Source organism: Glycine soja, chromosome 1, assembly GCF_004193775.1.
Source record: "Glycine soja cultivar W05 chromosome 1, ASM419377v2, whole genome shotgun sequence".
Classification (NCBI taxonomy): domain Eukaryota; kingdom Viridiplantae; phylum Streptophyta; class Magnoliopsida; order Fabales; family Fabaceae; genus Glycine; species Glycine soja.
In genome coordinates, this window is record NC_041002.1 from 438,458 (window position 1) to 454,747 (window position 16,290).

A 16,290-nucleotide genomic window follows, 5' to 3' on the forward strand; every position below is an offset into this window, starting at 1 on the left:
TAATTGTCGAAGAAAATATTGTCATGATCTTATATAATAGTCGTCTTATATAAAAAAAAAAACTTCATGTTTTTATATTTTTTATAAAATAATTTTTAAGAAAACTAACTTTTAGAAAAGATTTTTAAAGAATTTGTAGATATTATATTGTGACAAAGTTTATAAATATTATAGTGATAAAAAAAATGATATATACTATTTAAGACATATTATAATAATATTATAACTTATTATAAAATACTTATGCCAGTTGTGTCATCAATTTTTTTAGTTACTTTTATGATTTACAAAATAAAATGTGTGTGCATAACCTGATAATATATTTTATATATCTACTATGAAAATAAATAGAATATCATATATACTAAGTAAGAAACGATCTGGTGTGTATCAAACAATGAATAATAAAATGTTGTTATCCAATTCTTATATAATATCTTATTTTAAGCAACAATCAAACAATGAATATTTTAAGAACTTATTTATCATGTTCTTATTGAGGCCTACTAGGGTAAGTCGTGACTGTATAGCATAGAAAATAAAGCTGCAGGAGCGTGGTATATCTTGTCAGAGCATGTATGTGTCTTGAGTGTGAAAGAGGGTTGGAGAAAGCAAAGGAATGTTGGAGGTCATTATTGGCTTCAAGCAGAGAGTGCTTACGAACCTATTAAAGTTGTAGCAGTGAGATATATAGTATAGTTGAGCTTTGCATGAATATGTGGAGTATATGACTAGTGTTAGATGCTTCAGGCCTCAAGTGTAAGAAGGACAAGTCATAACTTTATTGGACAAGATCAATTAATGGGTCTTCAGAAGTGTTGTTATCGGCTTGCAGGAAATAATGTTTCGGAGATGGGTTGTATTTTGTCCCAATGTAGGCAAGTAATTAGTTCTTTCCCATACTATAAAGCATGTTTTATAAGAAGACAAACAAATTTAGTAGCTCATGATTATACGTTTAGAGGTTATGTTATAGTCTTCAAGTTTTCAACTGTTTGGTGTCTTGTATTGCTGATCAATTGAATTTGGAAATCTAGTAGCTCATGAGTTAGCTAGGACGATTAGAGGTTATATATGTTTCTGGAATGTATAATCATACATTTCGAAAAATAATGCATGTTTGAAAAATATTTTTAAGAATTTACAAGTTTTTTGAAAATTAATTTCTAGAATGAATTAAGTACATTTTGAAAATTAATTTCCAAATTATATTTTTAGTGGAAATTGAAGAATTTTGGGAATTAATTTCCAAAATATATTGAATGCATCCTAAAAAATAAATTAAATTTCTAGAAATAATTTAATATATTTCAAAAATTAATTTAAGATATGTAAAAAACTATATGGTTAATTAAATTTTTTAGTGCCTAAATATTTTTAAATTTTAATTTTTAGTCCATGAATAAAAAATTGACTGGTCCAGGTCCCTACACCTTTTAAAATTTTAGTTTCTAGTTCATAAAATCTCATTAAATAAATAAAAATAATTGGACTCAAACTTTGTTTAAAAACTAAACAAATACTTAAAAAGTTTAGAAACTGACCGAACAAATTTTTGTTTAAAGATTAAAAAATTTAATGAAAAAATGTTAAGAAACCTTTTTGGATCAAACTTTTGTTTAAAGACTAAAATTCAAATTTTTAAAAATTTTAGAGACTAAAAACTTATGCCTCATTCAAGGTGATTTTTCAGTTCTAGTTTAAAAAAACCAAAAGTAGTTTTAGTTTTTTTTGGTTTTTAATTTTTTTAAAATTGTTGCAAATTAAAAAGGATAAAATGAGTCAATGTTCTCCTTCTATAAAGAAAAAGAGAGAAGATTAATTGTGATAAATAATTATGATGTAACAAGAAGAAATGAGATAAAAAAAAATAAAGAATGTCATTTAGGTGTATTGATTATATAATAGCTCATATATTATTATTTTTTTTCTAATTATTGTAATTAGAATCATTGGCTTCTCCATAGAACCTTAAATATCTTAGTAAATTTGTTTAAGTAAATTTTAGTCTTTTGAAGTGATTATGAGACTAATTCTTAATTCGAAACTTAATCATATTTAAAAAATTTCTTCTATCTCCTAGATTGTATTTTATGATAATCAAATAGATCTTTCCCAACTTGGAGATTCAATCTATATTGTCAAGTGAATTTCACTCTAAGACAGTAGATAGTGAAGACAATTAACGTCATTGTCTTATGCTTCTTTATTTTATTTTACTTATTATTATGTAAGCTTTTACATACATTTGTTATTATTGTTCAAATTGTAATGGACAAGGATGCTTAATGATTGAAAAATCACCCAAAAGTTAGCTACTTGTCATAATTAAAAATTAGACGTGAAAAAACTAAATACCAAAACCATCTACTTAATTGAAAATTGAATTTGTAACTTATTATGATAAATTATACCATTAATTAGAAACATGGTTATTAAGGTTAGAGATAATTTTTTACAGCGTTAAGATTAGAGATATTCATGCATGACTTATCAATCACTTTAATTAAGAATAACTTTTATTTAACACTCTCATTGTTTCTCTCTTATGTCTTCATTTTCATATTTTTAAGACCATAATTGATATCAAATTTTTTAAAATATTTTATTTATATTATGTATTGCTTCTTTATTTTATTCTTATACTTTGTAGTAATAGAAAAAAAAGTATAAACTTGGTTTTCAAAACTTAAAATAAAAAATAAAAGTTAAAAAATTAATTCATTCTCAATATATAATACTCTTGATAAATGTCTTACTATTCATAAAGAGCAAATAAAAATGATAAAAAAGTCATAAAAAACTAAAAGAAAATAATTTGAGAAATAATTTATATAATATTAAGTTTCTTAAGAAAATTTCCTAAGGCTCTAAAATTCCTAAACACGGCCCGCTACACTCATTGAGTCACACATATCATCATCATTATAAATATATATCCATTGCCCTTTAATATTCATATCTCAATAACTGCAACTGGACTTCAACCTTCAATTTTAAGAAGCATAATCTATGCAAACCATACTACTATAACATGATGGCAGCAATGAAGTAACTAATTCTTTGATGAGTTCCAATGTAGAACTATGACTGTGCAACGCTTATTGCTAATTTTGTGATCGAGATTGCCTGGTTGGCATGGAGCTGGAGTTATGTTATTTTAAACGAGGAAGAGGAATATATAACATGAAAACAAACCAATTGAAAGAAAGAATAGTAAACATATTAGAAGTTCCAAGTACAATGAGATATAGAATTAAAGGCGTGATAGATTTTATCATATGTGTTTTCTGATATTGGTGGATAAAACAACTTATTATGTTCATCATAGCCTTTGTGGAGTTTTCAGGTTCACACATGCAACATAGGGAATGCAATACCCGTTTTTTAATCTATCCTACATGTGTTTTGGTCACAGATCCCATTATCAGTATAGAAGGTATAAAGTTAGGCCATTTGTGTGCAATTATTTGCTGGGAGCGATGGGGGGCGGGGGTGAAGAAGGGGAACACATGATTCAGACATAGAAATTTCCACACAAAAAGGCAATTTTTGGAGGCTATAGCGACATATATATATATAAGCACATAGTTAGGAAGATTTGAATACAAAGGCAAATGGAGCTAGAAACAAAGTCATATACTGATCATTTTATTGCACTAAGGTGGTGATCTTAAAAACCTAGCTTGGACCATATGTATCATTAAGCATCAAAGAGTTATAGCATGTGGACACGGCTGGGCCACGTTTTTCGGCTTTTCAATTACAGTAAGCATTAAGACATTAACAACGAATTTTGTCACTTTGTGTGCGTGAGTGTGTTCGGGTGTTTGTGTTGTGATAAACCTATTCAAAATTATTGCATGCATAGTCAGAGACAAAATTGGCTGGCATGCTTGTGCAGATTGGAAACCCTACTTGGACTTTCTGAAGGGCATTTCCGATTTTATATTTGTTAACATAAACGTGTGTACGAACACGGTAGGAATCGGTCATGCATGTAAGTTAAGCATACATATATACATATATATATATATATGGAATATTACAAGGAAATAAAAATGAAAGAAATTGGAAAGGTAGAAGGATGAGAGGAAAAAACAGAATCTTCAAATATTAATACGCCTAGTCTGATCTCAACTATTTAATATTCTATACTTATTTCTCTTGACATAATCCTAGCATGACTAGAACAAAAATTCCCACATGGCATGTCATCATTGATCATATATCTTCCGAGAAGATTTATGCCCCTCTAATTGGATACAAAACTATTGCGAATTCCATTTTATCTTGGTTTATTTCCAACCCCTATGCAAAAGTAGTTATCCGCTTTTAATTTAAAATTGTCAACTGATCTCCTTACGTTTTTCACGGGCTTTGGACTCATTTTTTCTCCAAACGGATAAAGTGATGGTTAGCCCTAATTCAAAGGTAATTACAGTATTCAAGGACACAAACAATCAAGGTCAACCCACGTTTTAATGGTTAACAAAATACAATTAAATGAGTAATTGTTACCATAGAATAATTCTATCTTACAATATATGTTACTAAAAATTCTGAATATAGAAAGTATTAAAAGTTTTTTTTATGGTTTTATAGTTAATAGGATTTATTTATTTCATAAAAAAACAGTACCAAAAAAATGCATTAACTAAATATATTTAGTTTTCATTTACTGCTTTTTTTATATAAAATATTAAGAAGATTTACAATAGAATTTAAAATTATTCGTCTCGATTTTTTTTTAAGATTTTACCGACAAACTATAATCGCCTATGTTTTTAACTGTCTTTTGGATTTAGTGAAAACAGTTAGTCTTGATTTTGTGCAAAACCAGTGCGTATCTCGTACTTTTTTTTCTTCATATTGGAGTAATTATCCTTTTAGAATGTGTTAAAAAATTCTGTAAGTTGTGATTGTTTACACTACTTATCATCTTTGTCCTTTTAATTGAACAATGTATTAGCTGGAGTAGTCAACTTATAAAAACAATTATGCAGAAAATTAAATAACATGCAAATAGAAATAAACATCCATGCTTCTATATATTTTAGATTTATTTTGTTTTGATTATATATTGTTATTCAAGTGATTTATTTTACAAAGTCGTGATCAAGTGACAATTGTCTTGGCCCTTATTCACTAGTTCGATCAATTAAAGAACACATATCCCCTATCTCACGTATTAGTAGATTCCCTACAGGTTTAGAAAACAAATTTCGTGTCGGAGGTCCAAATTAACTGATTAAATAGTTATAAATGTTAATTAGTGTTTTAGGATATTAATTAAGGAATTAAAAAAATATTTTTATTAGAATGCGTAAAATTGTAATATTTAAAAAAATTATATATTTTTAATGATTTTCACAATAAATATTTTAATTTTTTAATCAATATTTTAAGAATAACCATCAACAACATCCATAATTAATTAGCAGTGTCATTGTAAACTTCCTCGTAGACAATAGACCAGTAGTCATTTTCACAACGCCAGCTGCAGATTATTTCATGCAGGGACTCAGTTGGACTCCAATACATACTATTCTAACACTTCATTCCCAACATATACGTACTCTATAAAAATATGCCTCCTTTTTGCTCCACCTAACACGCATTAATTTTACTGAATATATAATTCATAGTCAATTAGCCCCAATGGAAACGCAAGTTTGGGTCCTACGAAAGTAACATAAAAGTATCATGTTCGTATTTATAAGATGTAAATTTAAAATGTATTTGTTTTTTTTATAAGAATTAATATATAATGTTTTTATATTAATTATTTTTAAATTACAAATACTTTTTATTAAAAGAAGAGATATAATATATTTACAAATAATTATTAAAAGAAAGAGGAATATTAATGATAATAATAATTTTAAAAAAAGTTGTAAATTTATTATATCAACTAATTTAATAATTTTTCTTAATATTAATGAATTAGATAATTGGATCTTTAACATAGTATAAAATATATACTAATATATAATAATATAATGTAGAGAGAAAGCAGCAACTTATAACATTTATGAGAGTTTGACTTCTTTTTTTCCCTTGCTGCATATATGTGCCTGGGAGAGAAAATTAGAGGAGTTAAATTCTTATATAAAAGTAGTTTTCTCATTAGATACATTTGGTGAATATTAGATAGATCGATACACATCTTTATATCTACACATAAGAAGGGAATAGCTTACCTATTGTTAGAAAATAATAGTAATTGCTAACAATAATTTAAAAAGAATACACCAAAATTTATGTAGAAAATTCAAATTAGAAAAAAGTTATGAGCATGGACCTGGGAATTAATTCACCATATATATAATTAAAGAATGGTGCAAGAGAAAAAAAAATGCACCTAATGATGCAAACTCCCCGATGAAAACACAATATATTTATGTATATAAAACCCTAGTAAATGAGTTGATAATAAAGGTTCAGACCTCCCCCGCACTATAATTGATCTCCAAATTTCTCTCAAATTATTTTATCAAGTGGGTCGCCGAGTGAGCTTTCATGCTAAATCAAGGATACCAACCCTAACACCTCTATATTATGATATTTACTTAATTTTTTGATATTATATTATAAGTGTAAAGTATTTATTGATTTAGTTTGATAATTCTTTTAACTGAAAAATCTGATTGATTATTTTTTAATCAGAATCTTCCATTTTAATCATTTTTTTTTTCATTCAATAGGTTGTATTCAAAATCTTGCTTAAAAGAGATATATATTCAAAGTGCAATTATATTGAGTAAAAGACAAGAGCTAGCTATATAGGTAGCCCTTATTCTTTCTGCTAGAGATAATGCTTTTGTCATCTGCAGATGCAGATACAGGGAGATTTTTCCAAACCAAAGACTTATTGAACAAAGAGATCAATTTGGATGCTTTCCAGCCAATCATGTTGGAATTTATCAGGGTAGAAAAAGGGTGTGTAGCTAGTAAGAAGTCCACAACTACGACTCCATTAATATATAAAAAAAAAATAAAAAATAGGGTTCCATATCTGGTGAGACCTATGTTTGATACTTGTCTCAACCCGACAGGCCGAAGTCGCCGCAAGTCGTCATATGTCACGTTCTCTTTTATGCATAAGATTCACCATATTAACTGCAGATCTAGAGCTGATCTTCTCTAGCACATGGATATTCATCATTTTATTATTATTTTTTTTCACATTATTATTCTCCTCATCATTGCTATTCTAATTATTTTCCACATCACCCTTCCTTCTTTTAATTTCTCTGTATGCGTAATTATACTATATGCATCCATCCATGCTTAACAATTCAAGTGATAGAATTTGTTGAAATCCACAGCAACACAATCCCCGACAAGAATCTTAAATTCCAAACTCCTTAAAGCTGTTATGCATGCATATATACATCGCAAAATTACTTCTCCAGATTAATATTATCTCATGAAAATATTATACAATATTAATCATATCCAATTGAGATATATATGTATGGTCTATATACGTGGGTTGGTGTTCGTATACCAAGTTCCTAATTAAGCTTTTAGGTTGATTAAGAACTAGTCTTAGATTCAAATTACTTATGTGCATTCTGTTTTCTTTTTTAATCTTTGCATTGGTATTTCATTAATCAATTGCATATTGGATTCGGAAATCACATAGTTTACAAACATGGAAAAATAAGTGGGCCCGTTTTCCAAATTTAATTTGGTCTTCATTTTAATTTTCTATAATTTAAAGAATTTTAGAGTTTAATTTTCATACGGTATAAATATTTTTATATTATCAACTAATTAAAATAATTTTAAATTTATTTTTAAAGTAATTATTATAAAAATTTCACAATCATATTATATATAATAATTTATGGTTAAATGATAGTCAATACTTTCTAATTAAATTCAAGATTTTAAAAGTTGGAAAACACATGAATTTTAGCCAATACTTGAAAATATATTAAAAAATAATAATTTATATACAAAATCAATATGACTTTTATTTTACATGGACACTTAATATAAATTTTCCATGTGATTACATCGTACTAATATATGTTAAACTCTTAAAAACAATATTAAAGAAGAGTTATATATTGCCTGTGTTATATTTTTAATAATCAATTAGAAATCATATATATTTATATTGACTTTTAGGATAATTATTAAAAAATAAAAAAATATATCACAAATAATAATTTATAATTTTTTTACAGACATAACAATTTACAATTAAATGATAGTATAAACATCCTTTACACTTTTTTATATAGACTATTTATTCATTATAGAGAATTAATGTATTAATTAATTAATAGCACTTCTTAAAGGATTATATTAATTTTTATGTAAGAGTCCATTTCATCATTAATATCATAAACGATACAATTAAAGATAATTTATGTTCTTTACTAATTTCACAAATTTTCATTAGATTATCATTTTATGTGGATATTTCGATCAAAAGAAAAAAGTACGAGACACATTTAGAGGAGTTAGACGCACACGCACACGTCAGACACCAAGTTTTTTTCTTCGTCTGAATTCTCCACTCCATTAACTTAATTTGGTATCGATTAAATTTAATTAAGAAATAACAAGTGAATGACTTATAAAGATAAGTGCAATGCTATGAATTATGATTATAAATAAAGAAAATTCTTAATATGTTCGAACTATCTATTCTTACACTCTTACTCCTTATTATATAAATTGCTTTTTATTCTCAGCCATATGACATTTTATAATAGGAATGAATTGAAAATGAAAAAGAAAAAAAAGTTGTAAATAAATTATTACAAAAAAAAAATCTTTTTTATCAATAAAAAATTATCTAAATTGTCAATGCAACTTAAACAATGCTATAACTCTTAGCAGGGTGTTGATTACATAATTAAGTTACTAATTAATATGCACTTAAATGTCAAACCTTTGAATGGAAAGATAGGAACATGTTTACTTTAAACATACAAAAGTCATTAAATTCTGTTGTTTGATATTGATGCAAGTGTGGGGTCAAAAGATCACCCCAAGAGCTTCTCCTTTTGTCCCAGCTACTTGCAAATCAGAATCTTAATCGACCTTTTGTGTTACTTAATAGGTATCTTTGTCAGGTCATCAAAACATAACTACTCCCAGAACTTTCCCAAATTCTAGTGTGTTAAAAACCTATTCAGATCTTAATGCATGATTTGGTTTCTGGAAAGGAATTTTTGGAGTTTGTTTGGCAAGATGGGGGATTTGATTAGTCATAGGTTGAGAATAGTAGAAATTATTGGTTTTCAAGAAACTCAACCACTTGTCAATTTAATAAACAAATATATTTGAAGCCATATTAATTAAGTAAATAACCCACCCAATCAAAGTATTATAATCTATCTGGTCATCTTTAAGCAAAGGAGAACTAGAATGGAAAAATATCCCCCTCCAAACAACCACCGTATATTTTCTGTGTGGATCCGTAACAGTTGTCACAAGTCGCAACAGATAAACTATATTGTAAAAGTCTAAAAGGTGAAGCTCCGATTTGCTTACATTTGAGAATCAATAATTTATAAAAAAAATGTCATAGCCAACCAACTTGAACAAGAAGCCTTTATTAATAGTATTTTTTCCTGTCTTAACGTTCAAAGCCTACATATAGAGGGGGTTTACAAACGTTTCATTCAACGCTCTCTTCATAGTTCTCTCTCTCTCTCTTTCTCTTACTCACAGCAGCTTTCTGCTTTCTGTAATTGAGTAATCAACTCTTTTGCCAGGAAGCTAGCTAGCTATGGGTATTGAGATGGAGCAACCCTGTGTGGAGCTTTCAAAAGTTGCAGTTTCTGAAACTCACGGGGAAGATTCCCCTTATTTTGCTGGGTGGAAAACCTATGATGAGAACCCCTATGCTGAATTAACCAATCCCTCAGGAGTTATTCAAATGGGGTTGGCAGAAAATCAAGTAAGTGTACATATAGTTAGAACTTCAAAGTCAACACAAGAAAAAATATATATCCACTTTAGAATTATTAACTGATGGATTGATATCCTTAACTAATTTGTGGTGCACGCAGGTTTCATTTGATTTGCTTGAAAAGTACTTGGAAGAGCATTCAGAGGCTTCCACATGGGGAAAAGGAGCTCCTGGCTTCAGAGAGAATGCTTTGTTTCAAGACTATCATGGGCTTAAAACCTTCAGAACAGCAATGGCAAGCTTCATGGAACAAGTGAGAGGTGGGAGAGCAAAATTTGACCCTCAAAGAGTAGTACTCACTGCTGGTGCAACTGCAGCCAACGAACTCTTAACCTTCATCCTCGCTAACCCAGGAGATGCTTTACTCGTTCCAACCCCTTACTATCCTGGGTAAGAACAACCTCATTCATTTACTTTGATACTTTTTTTTTCTATTATCATGTTATTGATACAGAATATTCATCGATTTTACCGTTGTCAATGATTAATCTCCCTTAAGAAAGAATTCGGGTGATTATTTTTAGTGAGATTTTTTTCATCCAATCACGTTTTTTCTTCTACTCTCAACTCAAATCCGAGATCTTATTTAAGAAAATCAAATCTAATAACACTCACACAAACGACTTCTTATTATTTACTCCATTGCTTTACTTTTTCTTTAGCAAATTAAAGAACCATTATTTCTTTAGCAAAAAGAAAGGCATTCATTGGTAAATGATGATAAGTTATACTAAGAACAATTTGGATTTTTTTTTTTACAGATTTGATAGAGATTTAAGGTGGAGAACTGGGGTAAACATAGTTCCCATCCACTGTGACAGCTCAAACAACTTCCAGATTACTCCTGAAGCCTTAGAGGCAGCATACAAAGATGCAGAAGCCATGAACTCCAAAGTGAGGGGAGTGCTAATCACAAACCCTTCAAACCCATTAGGTGTAACGATTCCACTTTCGGTTCTTGAGGAGATTCTTGACTTCGTGACTCGCAAGAACATCCATCTTGTCTCAGACGAAATCTACTCGGGCTCGGTTTTCTCTTCCTCGGAGTTCTTCACAAGCGTGGCAGAAGTCCTCGAGGCTCGCCAATACAGAAACGCTGAGAGAGTTCACATTGTCTATAGTCTCTCCAAAGACCTTGGCCTTCCTGGTTTCAGAGTTGGCACCATTTACTCATACAACGACAAGGTTGTGACCACGGCGAGAAGAATGTCGAGTTTCACCTTAATATCTTCTCAGACACAGCACTTGTTGGCTTCTATGCTGTCGGATAAGGAGTTCACCGAGAACTACATAAAGACCAACAGAGAGAGGCTGAGGAAGAGGAACCAAATGATCATTGAAGGGTTGAGAAGTGCGGGGATTGAGTGCTTGAAGGGGAATGCAGGGTTGTTTTGCTGGATGAATCTAAGTCCACTTTTGGAGAAGAATAAGCCAAAAGGAAGGGAAGGTGAATTGGAGCTTTGGAATGCTATTCTGCATCAAGTTAAGCTCAATATCTCTCCAGGCTCTTCTTGCCATTGTTCTGAACCAGGTTGGTTCAGGGTCTGCTTTGCAAACATGAGTGAGCAAACGCTGGAAATTGCATTGCAAAGAATACGTCACTTCGTGGAACGAATAAGGACAGAAAAAGTCTTTTTTTGATTTTACTGGACAAAAATTATTTTTTTTTAATTCGTGAAAATCAAAGAGATAATGCGAGAAAATTTACCGTAACTCACGTTTAAAAGACCAGAAGCATTATTGTTGATATTATTATTATTATTATTATTATTTCTCCTACTTAATCAATTTATTTATATTTCTCTTTTGTTTTTTTTTCAAATGGTTATTTAGACTGGCCATTTTGATAAATTCTTTATTCGGGTGCATGACAGCGAACCCGAAATTCGATCATATCCTAGGAAAGCATATAGTACTGTGTAAAGCTGATTCAACTTAAGCGTATCTATCCTTGTTTGCTTGCTTTAATTACTTAAGCAAGTTCCCTTAGGAATATCCTTTTTGTATCAGTATGATTATTAAAGTGAATTACCAATAATAATGAAGCAAATCTTTGTCATTAAATTATTAATCCTTTGACTCAGTACTACCAGTTTCTTTTAATATATATCATTGACTCAGAGTTGGAGTTTTTGAAGTACGTATAATTAACATCTACAGCTAGCAAAAGACCAAAACCTCTAGCTAGTTTTTAGCTTCATGACAAGGTTGGAATAATATTTAAGCAATAAACTCCTCACTTAACTTCTGGTTTCAAAGTTGATACGTGTTATCATGGTCTTTTCATGCTTAATTGGGTAATCTGACTTGATTAATTAAGACACAATTAATTATAGCATTAGTACTACTTTGCTTTCTGGTTTTTAGTGTCGGGTTTGTAATGTTCTTAAACAGGGAATGGCCCACCACGTGATATTCCTTCTGATTGAGATCACACGTACTACGTTCAGGGTAGATATATTGACTAATAAGATGGTTCCATTATATTAATATGTAGCCCCTTAGCCTCACCACCAAACTTAGAGCCCACGATAAGTTTCATATATAGTTTAATACACTAGTTTTTTTTTTTAACCAGTGCCATGCAAGGACTATATGGAGACTTTATACACTAATAAAAAATAGATTAAAAGATAGTTTTGTTGTTTCTATTTTTTCAAATTTGTAATTTTAGGTCTTGTTTGGGATAATTTTCTGCTTCTAATTTTGAAATTATTAAAAACTAAATTCACAGTTATTTTTTTAAAGTTTAAATAAATTAGTCCTTTACTAGATATATTATCTGAAACGGAAACTATAAACAAAATAATGATTGATGAAATTAAGCAAATGGCAAAACTACCCCCTTCGAACAACATCACTACTGCATCCACTTGCGTCTTCGCTGGGCACTGATCCCATAGACGATGCTGACCCCAAGAAGCTACCATTGCTCACTAATAAACTGCATTACAAAATGAGAATTTCTATTTCTATTATGAGATTTAGGTATTCCTTCCTACAACAATTTACAATGATCTCATTAAGATTTAAACTTATGACTTCATATATATATATATATATATTCATCTTCATCATTAGACCGACTTTAGTAGATTATTCAACTTTAATGTTACGAATACAGTTTGATACACATTACAAATGTACTCACTAATTTCGTTTAAGCCTTTATTTAGTATTAATAAAAATAGAAGAAAAAGAAAAGGAAAGAAAAGAAGAGAAAGATGAGGTCTTCCTTCGTTTGGTTCTTTAGTTAGAAAGGAATAAGAGAATAACATTTTAAATTAAAAGGACAAAAATATCTTTAATGTAGCATACATCATTCGTCATGCATCCATCTAAATAAGTAAAAAAAAAAAAAACTAAATATAAGGAAGGGAGGAGTGCAATGGAATGGAATGGGTTGTTGGTAACAATAACAATATCTGAGGGATGGTTTGGTAATTTTGGTATGTCTTGCAACCAAACATAATAACAAAGCAACCAACATAAGAAGAGAAGAGACAGGGGAGGAGGCACTTGAAGGTCAACCATCGACCACCCTTTCCTTTTAATTCTTCCCACAAACATGTCACGCGCCGCTGCTTCATTCGGAATTCTCCTCTGTCTGTTCCTTGCCGCCGCCGCCGTCGTCAACTGCTCCGATCAGGCAAACTGCAGCACCACATGCATTGCGGAGCAATGCGACAGTAAGATATTCTATTAATTAATTTAATTAATTTTCTTATCTACAAATATTAATTGATAATTTATTAGTTTTTGTTAGAAAAAGGGATGAAACCTGCGACTTTTTCATCTTTCTTAATCATTCAGCCAACCTTATATCTTTGAATTAATTTAATTAGTTGAGTTGATGGTAAGGTAGCAAAGATTGATTGAATTAATATGTGTTTTTGATTAAAATTAAATCAGCTATTGGAATCAAATATGGCAAGTATTGCGGGGTGGGGTACTGGGGTTGTGCTGGCGAGAAACCATGCGATGATCTTGATGCTTGCTGCATGGCCCATGACGACTGCGTTGACAAATTCGGTATTTTTCCCAAACCCATTTTACACATCAAATTTATTTGTATTTCCTCATTGTTTGGTTTATGTTATTGAATTCTCTAGTGCTTGTGTTTATGTCTTTTGATGAGTCTAAATTTCTTTTATTCTTTGGTTCATCTTGTGTTGAATTGAATCAATTTATGTAAATTGTTCCAATGGCCGGGAAACCAATTGTCGGTGTGTAATGGGGATACTTGAAAGAGCTTGTTGGGTATCCCACACGAAAAAAAAAAAAAAAAACCCTCATGTTCTTTTTACTTTTAGATGGAATATATGGCTCGCTGATTTAAATTTGTTGTAGTTGTTATTGAAGTTGCAAGCATCGGTCCCTTTATTTCCTTAATTGACCAAAAAGTGATGATACATATACAACCATATTTTGTATACACTTAACAAGTACTTTTTCATTTCTCTCTATCTCTATTACTTATAAAACTTACACTTTTTTCACTTTATCTTTCTCTTACTAGGTATACCATCACTTGTTTACTAAATCTGTACTCAACTATTTGTTTTCATAAAAAGTCATACATTTTAATTATTTTTTGTAGTGTTTCAATTTCCATTGTGTTTTGCTAAAAGGGATCAAAGGGAATGTCTTCCTTTTACATTATTGAGGATTAAGGTGGTATTTAAATAAGTTTTTCCACAAACATTTATAAAAAAATAACAAGAAGAAAAATCAAACAAATTTCTCCCACAAACTAAAATTAATTTATGCGTAAGTTAAAACTAATTTTTTTTGAATAAGTTATATGATTTTAGCTTTTTCAAAAAAACTAATTTTAAAATTGGTTTCCCATTGGAACAATTATCTAGAGACATGCCCTTTGATTTAAAAAAAATACAAAATCAAAAGTTAGAGTGAGCAACATTTTAATTTTAAGGATCAAAACAGAGATTAATTACTCAAGAAATATACACGTACTGTGGAAGCTGAAAGTTTAATTATTATGTCAGAAAATCTATGAATGAAAAGGCCATCCATTACTAGTAAGGCAGTAAATGTGTTATGTGGAAACGCCCATCCGGTCAAAATTATCAATTTCTACATATTTTCTTTTGAGAAAAAATGTTATATACTAAGTTTTATATAATTATTTAATTATAATACATTATATATGATAAGTTTATTAACTTTTAAAATAATTATCTTAAAATAATTCAAATAATAATTTATAATTAAATAATATTATGAAATTATTTTATATTATTAGTGCATATGCATTAAATTCTTTTCTATTAGCTTGTTTTGTTTCTCTTGAGAAGATTGCTTAAGAGTTAGACTAACCAAATTTGGATTTACGTACATGCAGGAATGACTCATGTGAAATGTCATAAGAAATTAAAGAATTGCCTAACCAGGGAACTGAAATCTGGTAAGGTTGGATTTTCCAAGGAGTGTCCCTACAGCAGAGCTGCACCTACGATGATAAGAGGCATGGACTTGGCCATCTTGCTAAGCCAATTGGGTGACTCCGTTCCTCATTAACAAACTGAAATTAAACCCTCTTGATATGTAATCTTTACTTACTCCTTCCCCATCAACAAACTTCTCTTGATTCATTCATTTGGGAAATTAAGTTGATCTTATATATGATCCTGTGTTGGACTTGCATGGTTAATTAAACCATTGTTATTGATTTTCTATGTTCTTAACTTATTTAATTTATGATATCACAAAAGAACTCAATATCTAGTTTCTTTTGCACAACCATCTAATCATTATCATCATTATTAGAAGAAATGACAAGATCGTTTCTTACAAAAGTGAAATTCATAGAACGATAAAAATTATAAGACTGTTATTGGTGTTATAGTTTTGGTTTCATTAATGTGGAGGATTGGAGGGGATAGGTGAATGAGAAAGGAGTGAATGAAGCTTTATAACTTTCCTAACGTGACATGTAACTTAACGCAATTTTTATGATTAACATATATTACATATATATACCGTTAAGGTTAAACCAGCATTAATTCACATTTAGTCACTTATGAGTCTCTTACCATATTCCAACGGTTCACATGTGGAAAACTAGTGTATTATTCATGCAAGGATGTGACATTCATATTTCAGAGTCTCTAATCTCTAGTTAGTGGTTCTGTTTTTAATTGGAGAGACGGTGACTTGCAATGATGATTCAAAGAATTTGTAACACTATTTTGCTGTGTGAAGGAAGACAAGGGCAACCTTGCCCTAGGTTATATCAATATCATCCAACTATTCTGATAAGCAACTTGTGGGTTTGGTTGTGTTAAATTAGTGACAGAGAAACGATTTATTTATATTTGACTTAATTG

General features: G+C 29.8%; 2 protein-coding genes across 2 annotated transcripts; both read left to right on the plus strand.

Moving 5' to 3' along the window:
* The first annotated feature begins 9,673 nt into the window (after positions 1-9,673).
* On the plus strand, positions 9,674-11,660 carry LOC114407347 (1-aminocyclopropane-1-carboxylate synthase 7-like). The gene is made up of 3 exons (XM_028370423.1): positions 9,674-9,928; positions 10,041-10,330; positions 10,702-11,660. Exons 1-3 carry the CDS (start codon positions 9,758-9,760, stop codon positions 11,579-11,581), a joined length of 1,341 nt encoding a protein of 446 aa, XP_028226224.1. The 5' UTR covers positions 9,674-9,757; the 3' UTR covers positions 11,582-11,660.
* A 1,680-nt stretch (positions 11,661-13,340) lies between these two features.
* Positions 13,341-15,652, plus strand: LOC114407356 (probable phospholipase A2 homolog 1). Its single transcript, XM_028370432.1, has 3 exons — positions 13,341-13,629; positions 13,853-13,972; positions 15,306-15,652. The coding sequence occupies exons 1-3, from the start codon at positions 13,509-13,511 to the stop codon at positions 15,479-15,481; spliced, it is 417 nt and encodes a 138-aa protein (XP_028226233.1). The 5' UTR covers positions 13,341-13,508; the 3' UTR covers positions 15,482-15,652.
* The last annotated feature ends 638 nt before the right edge of the window (positions 15,653-16,290 follow it).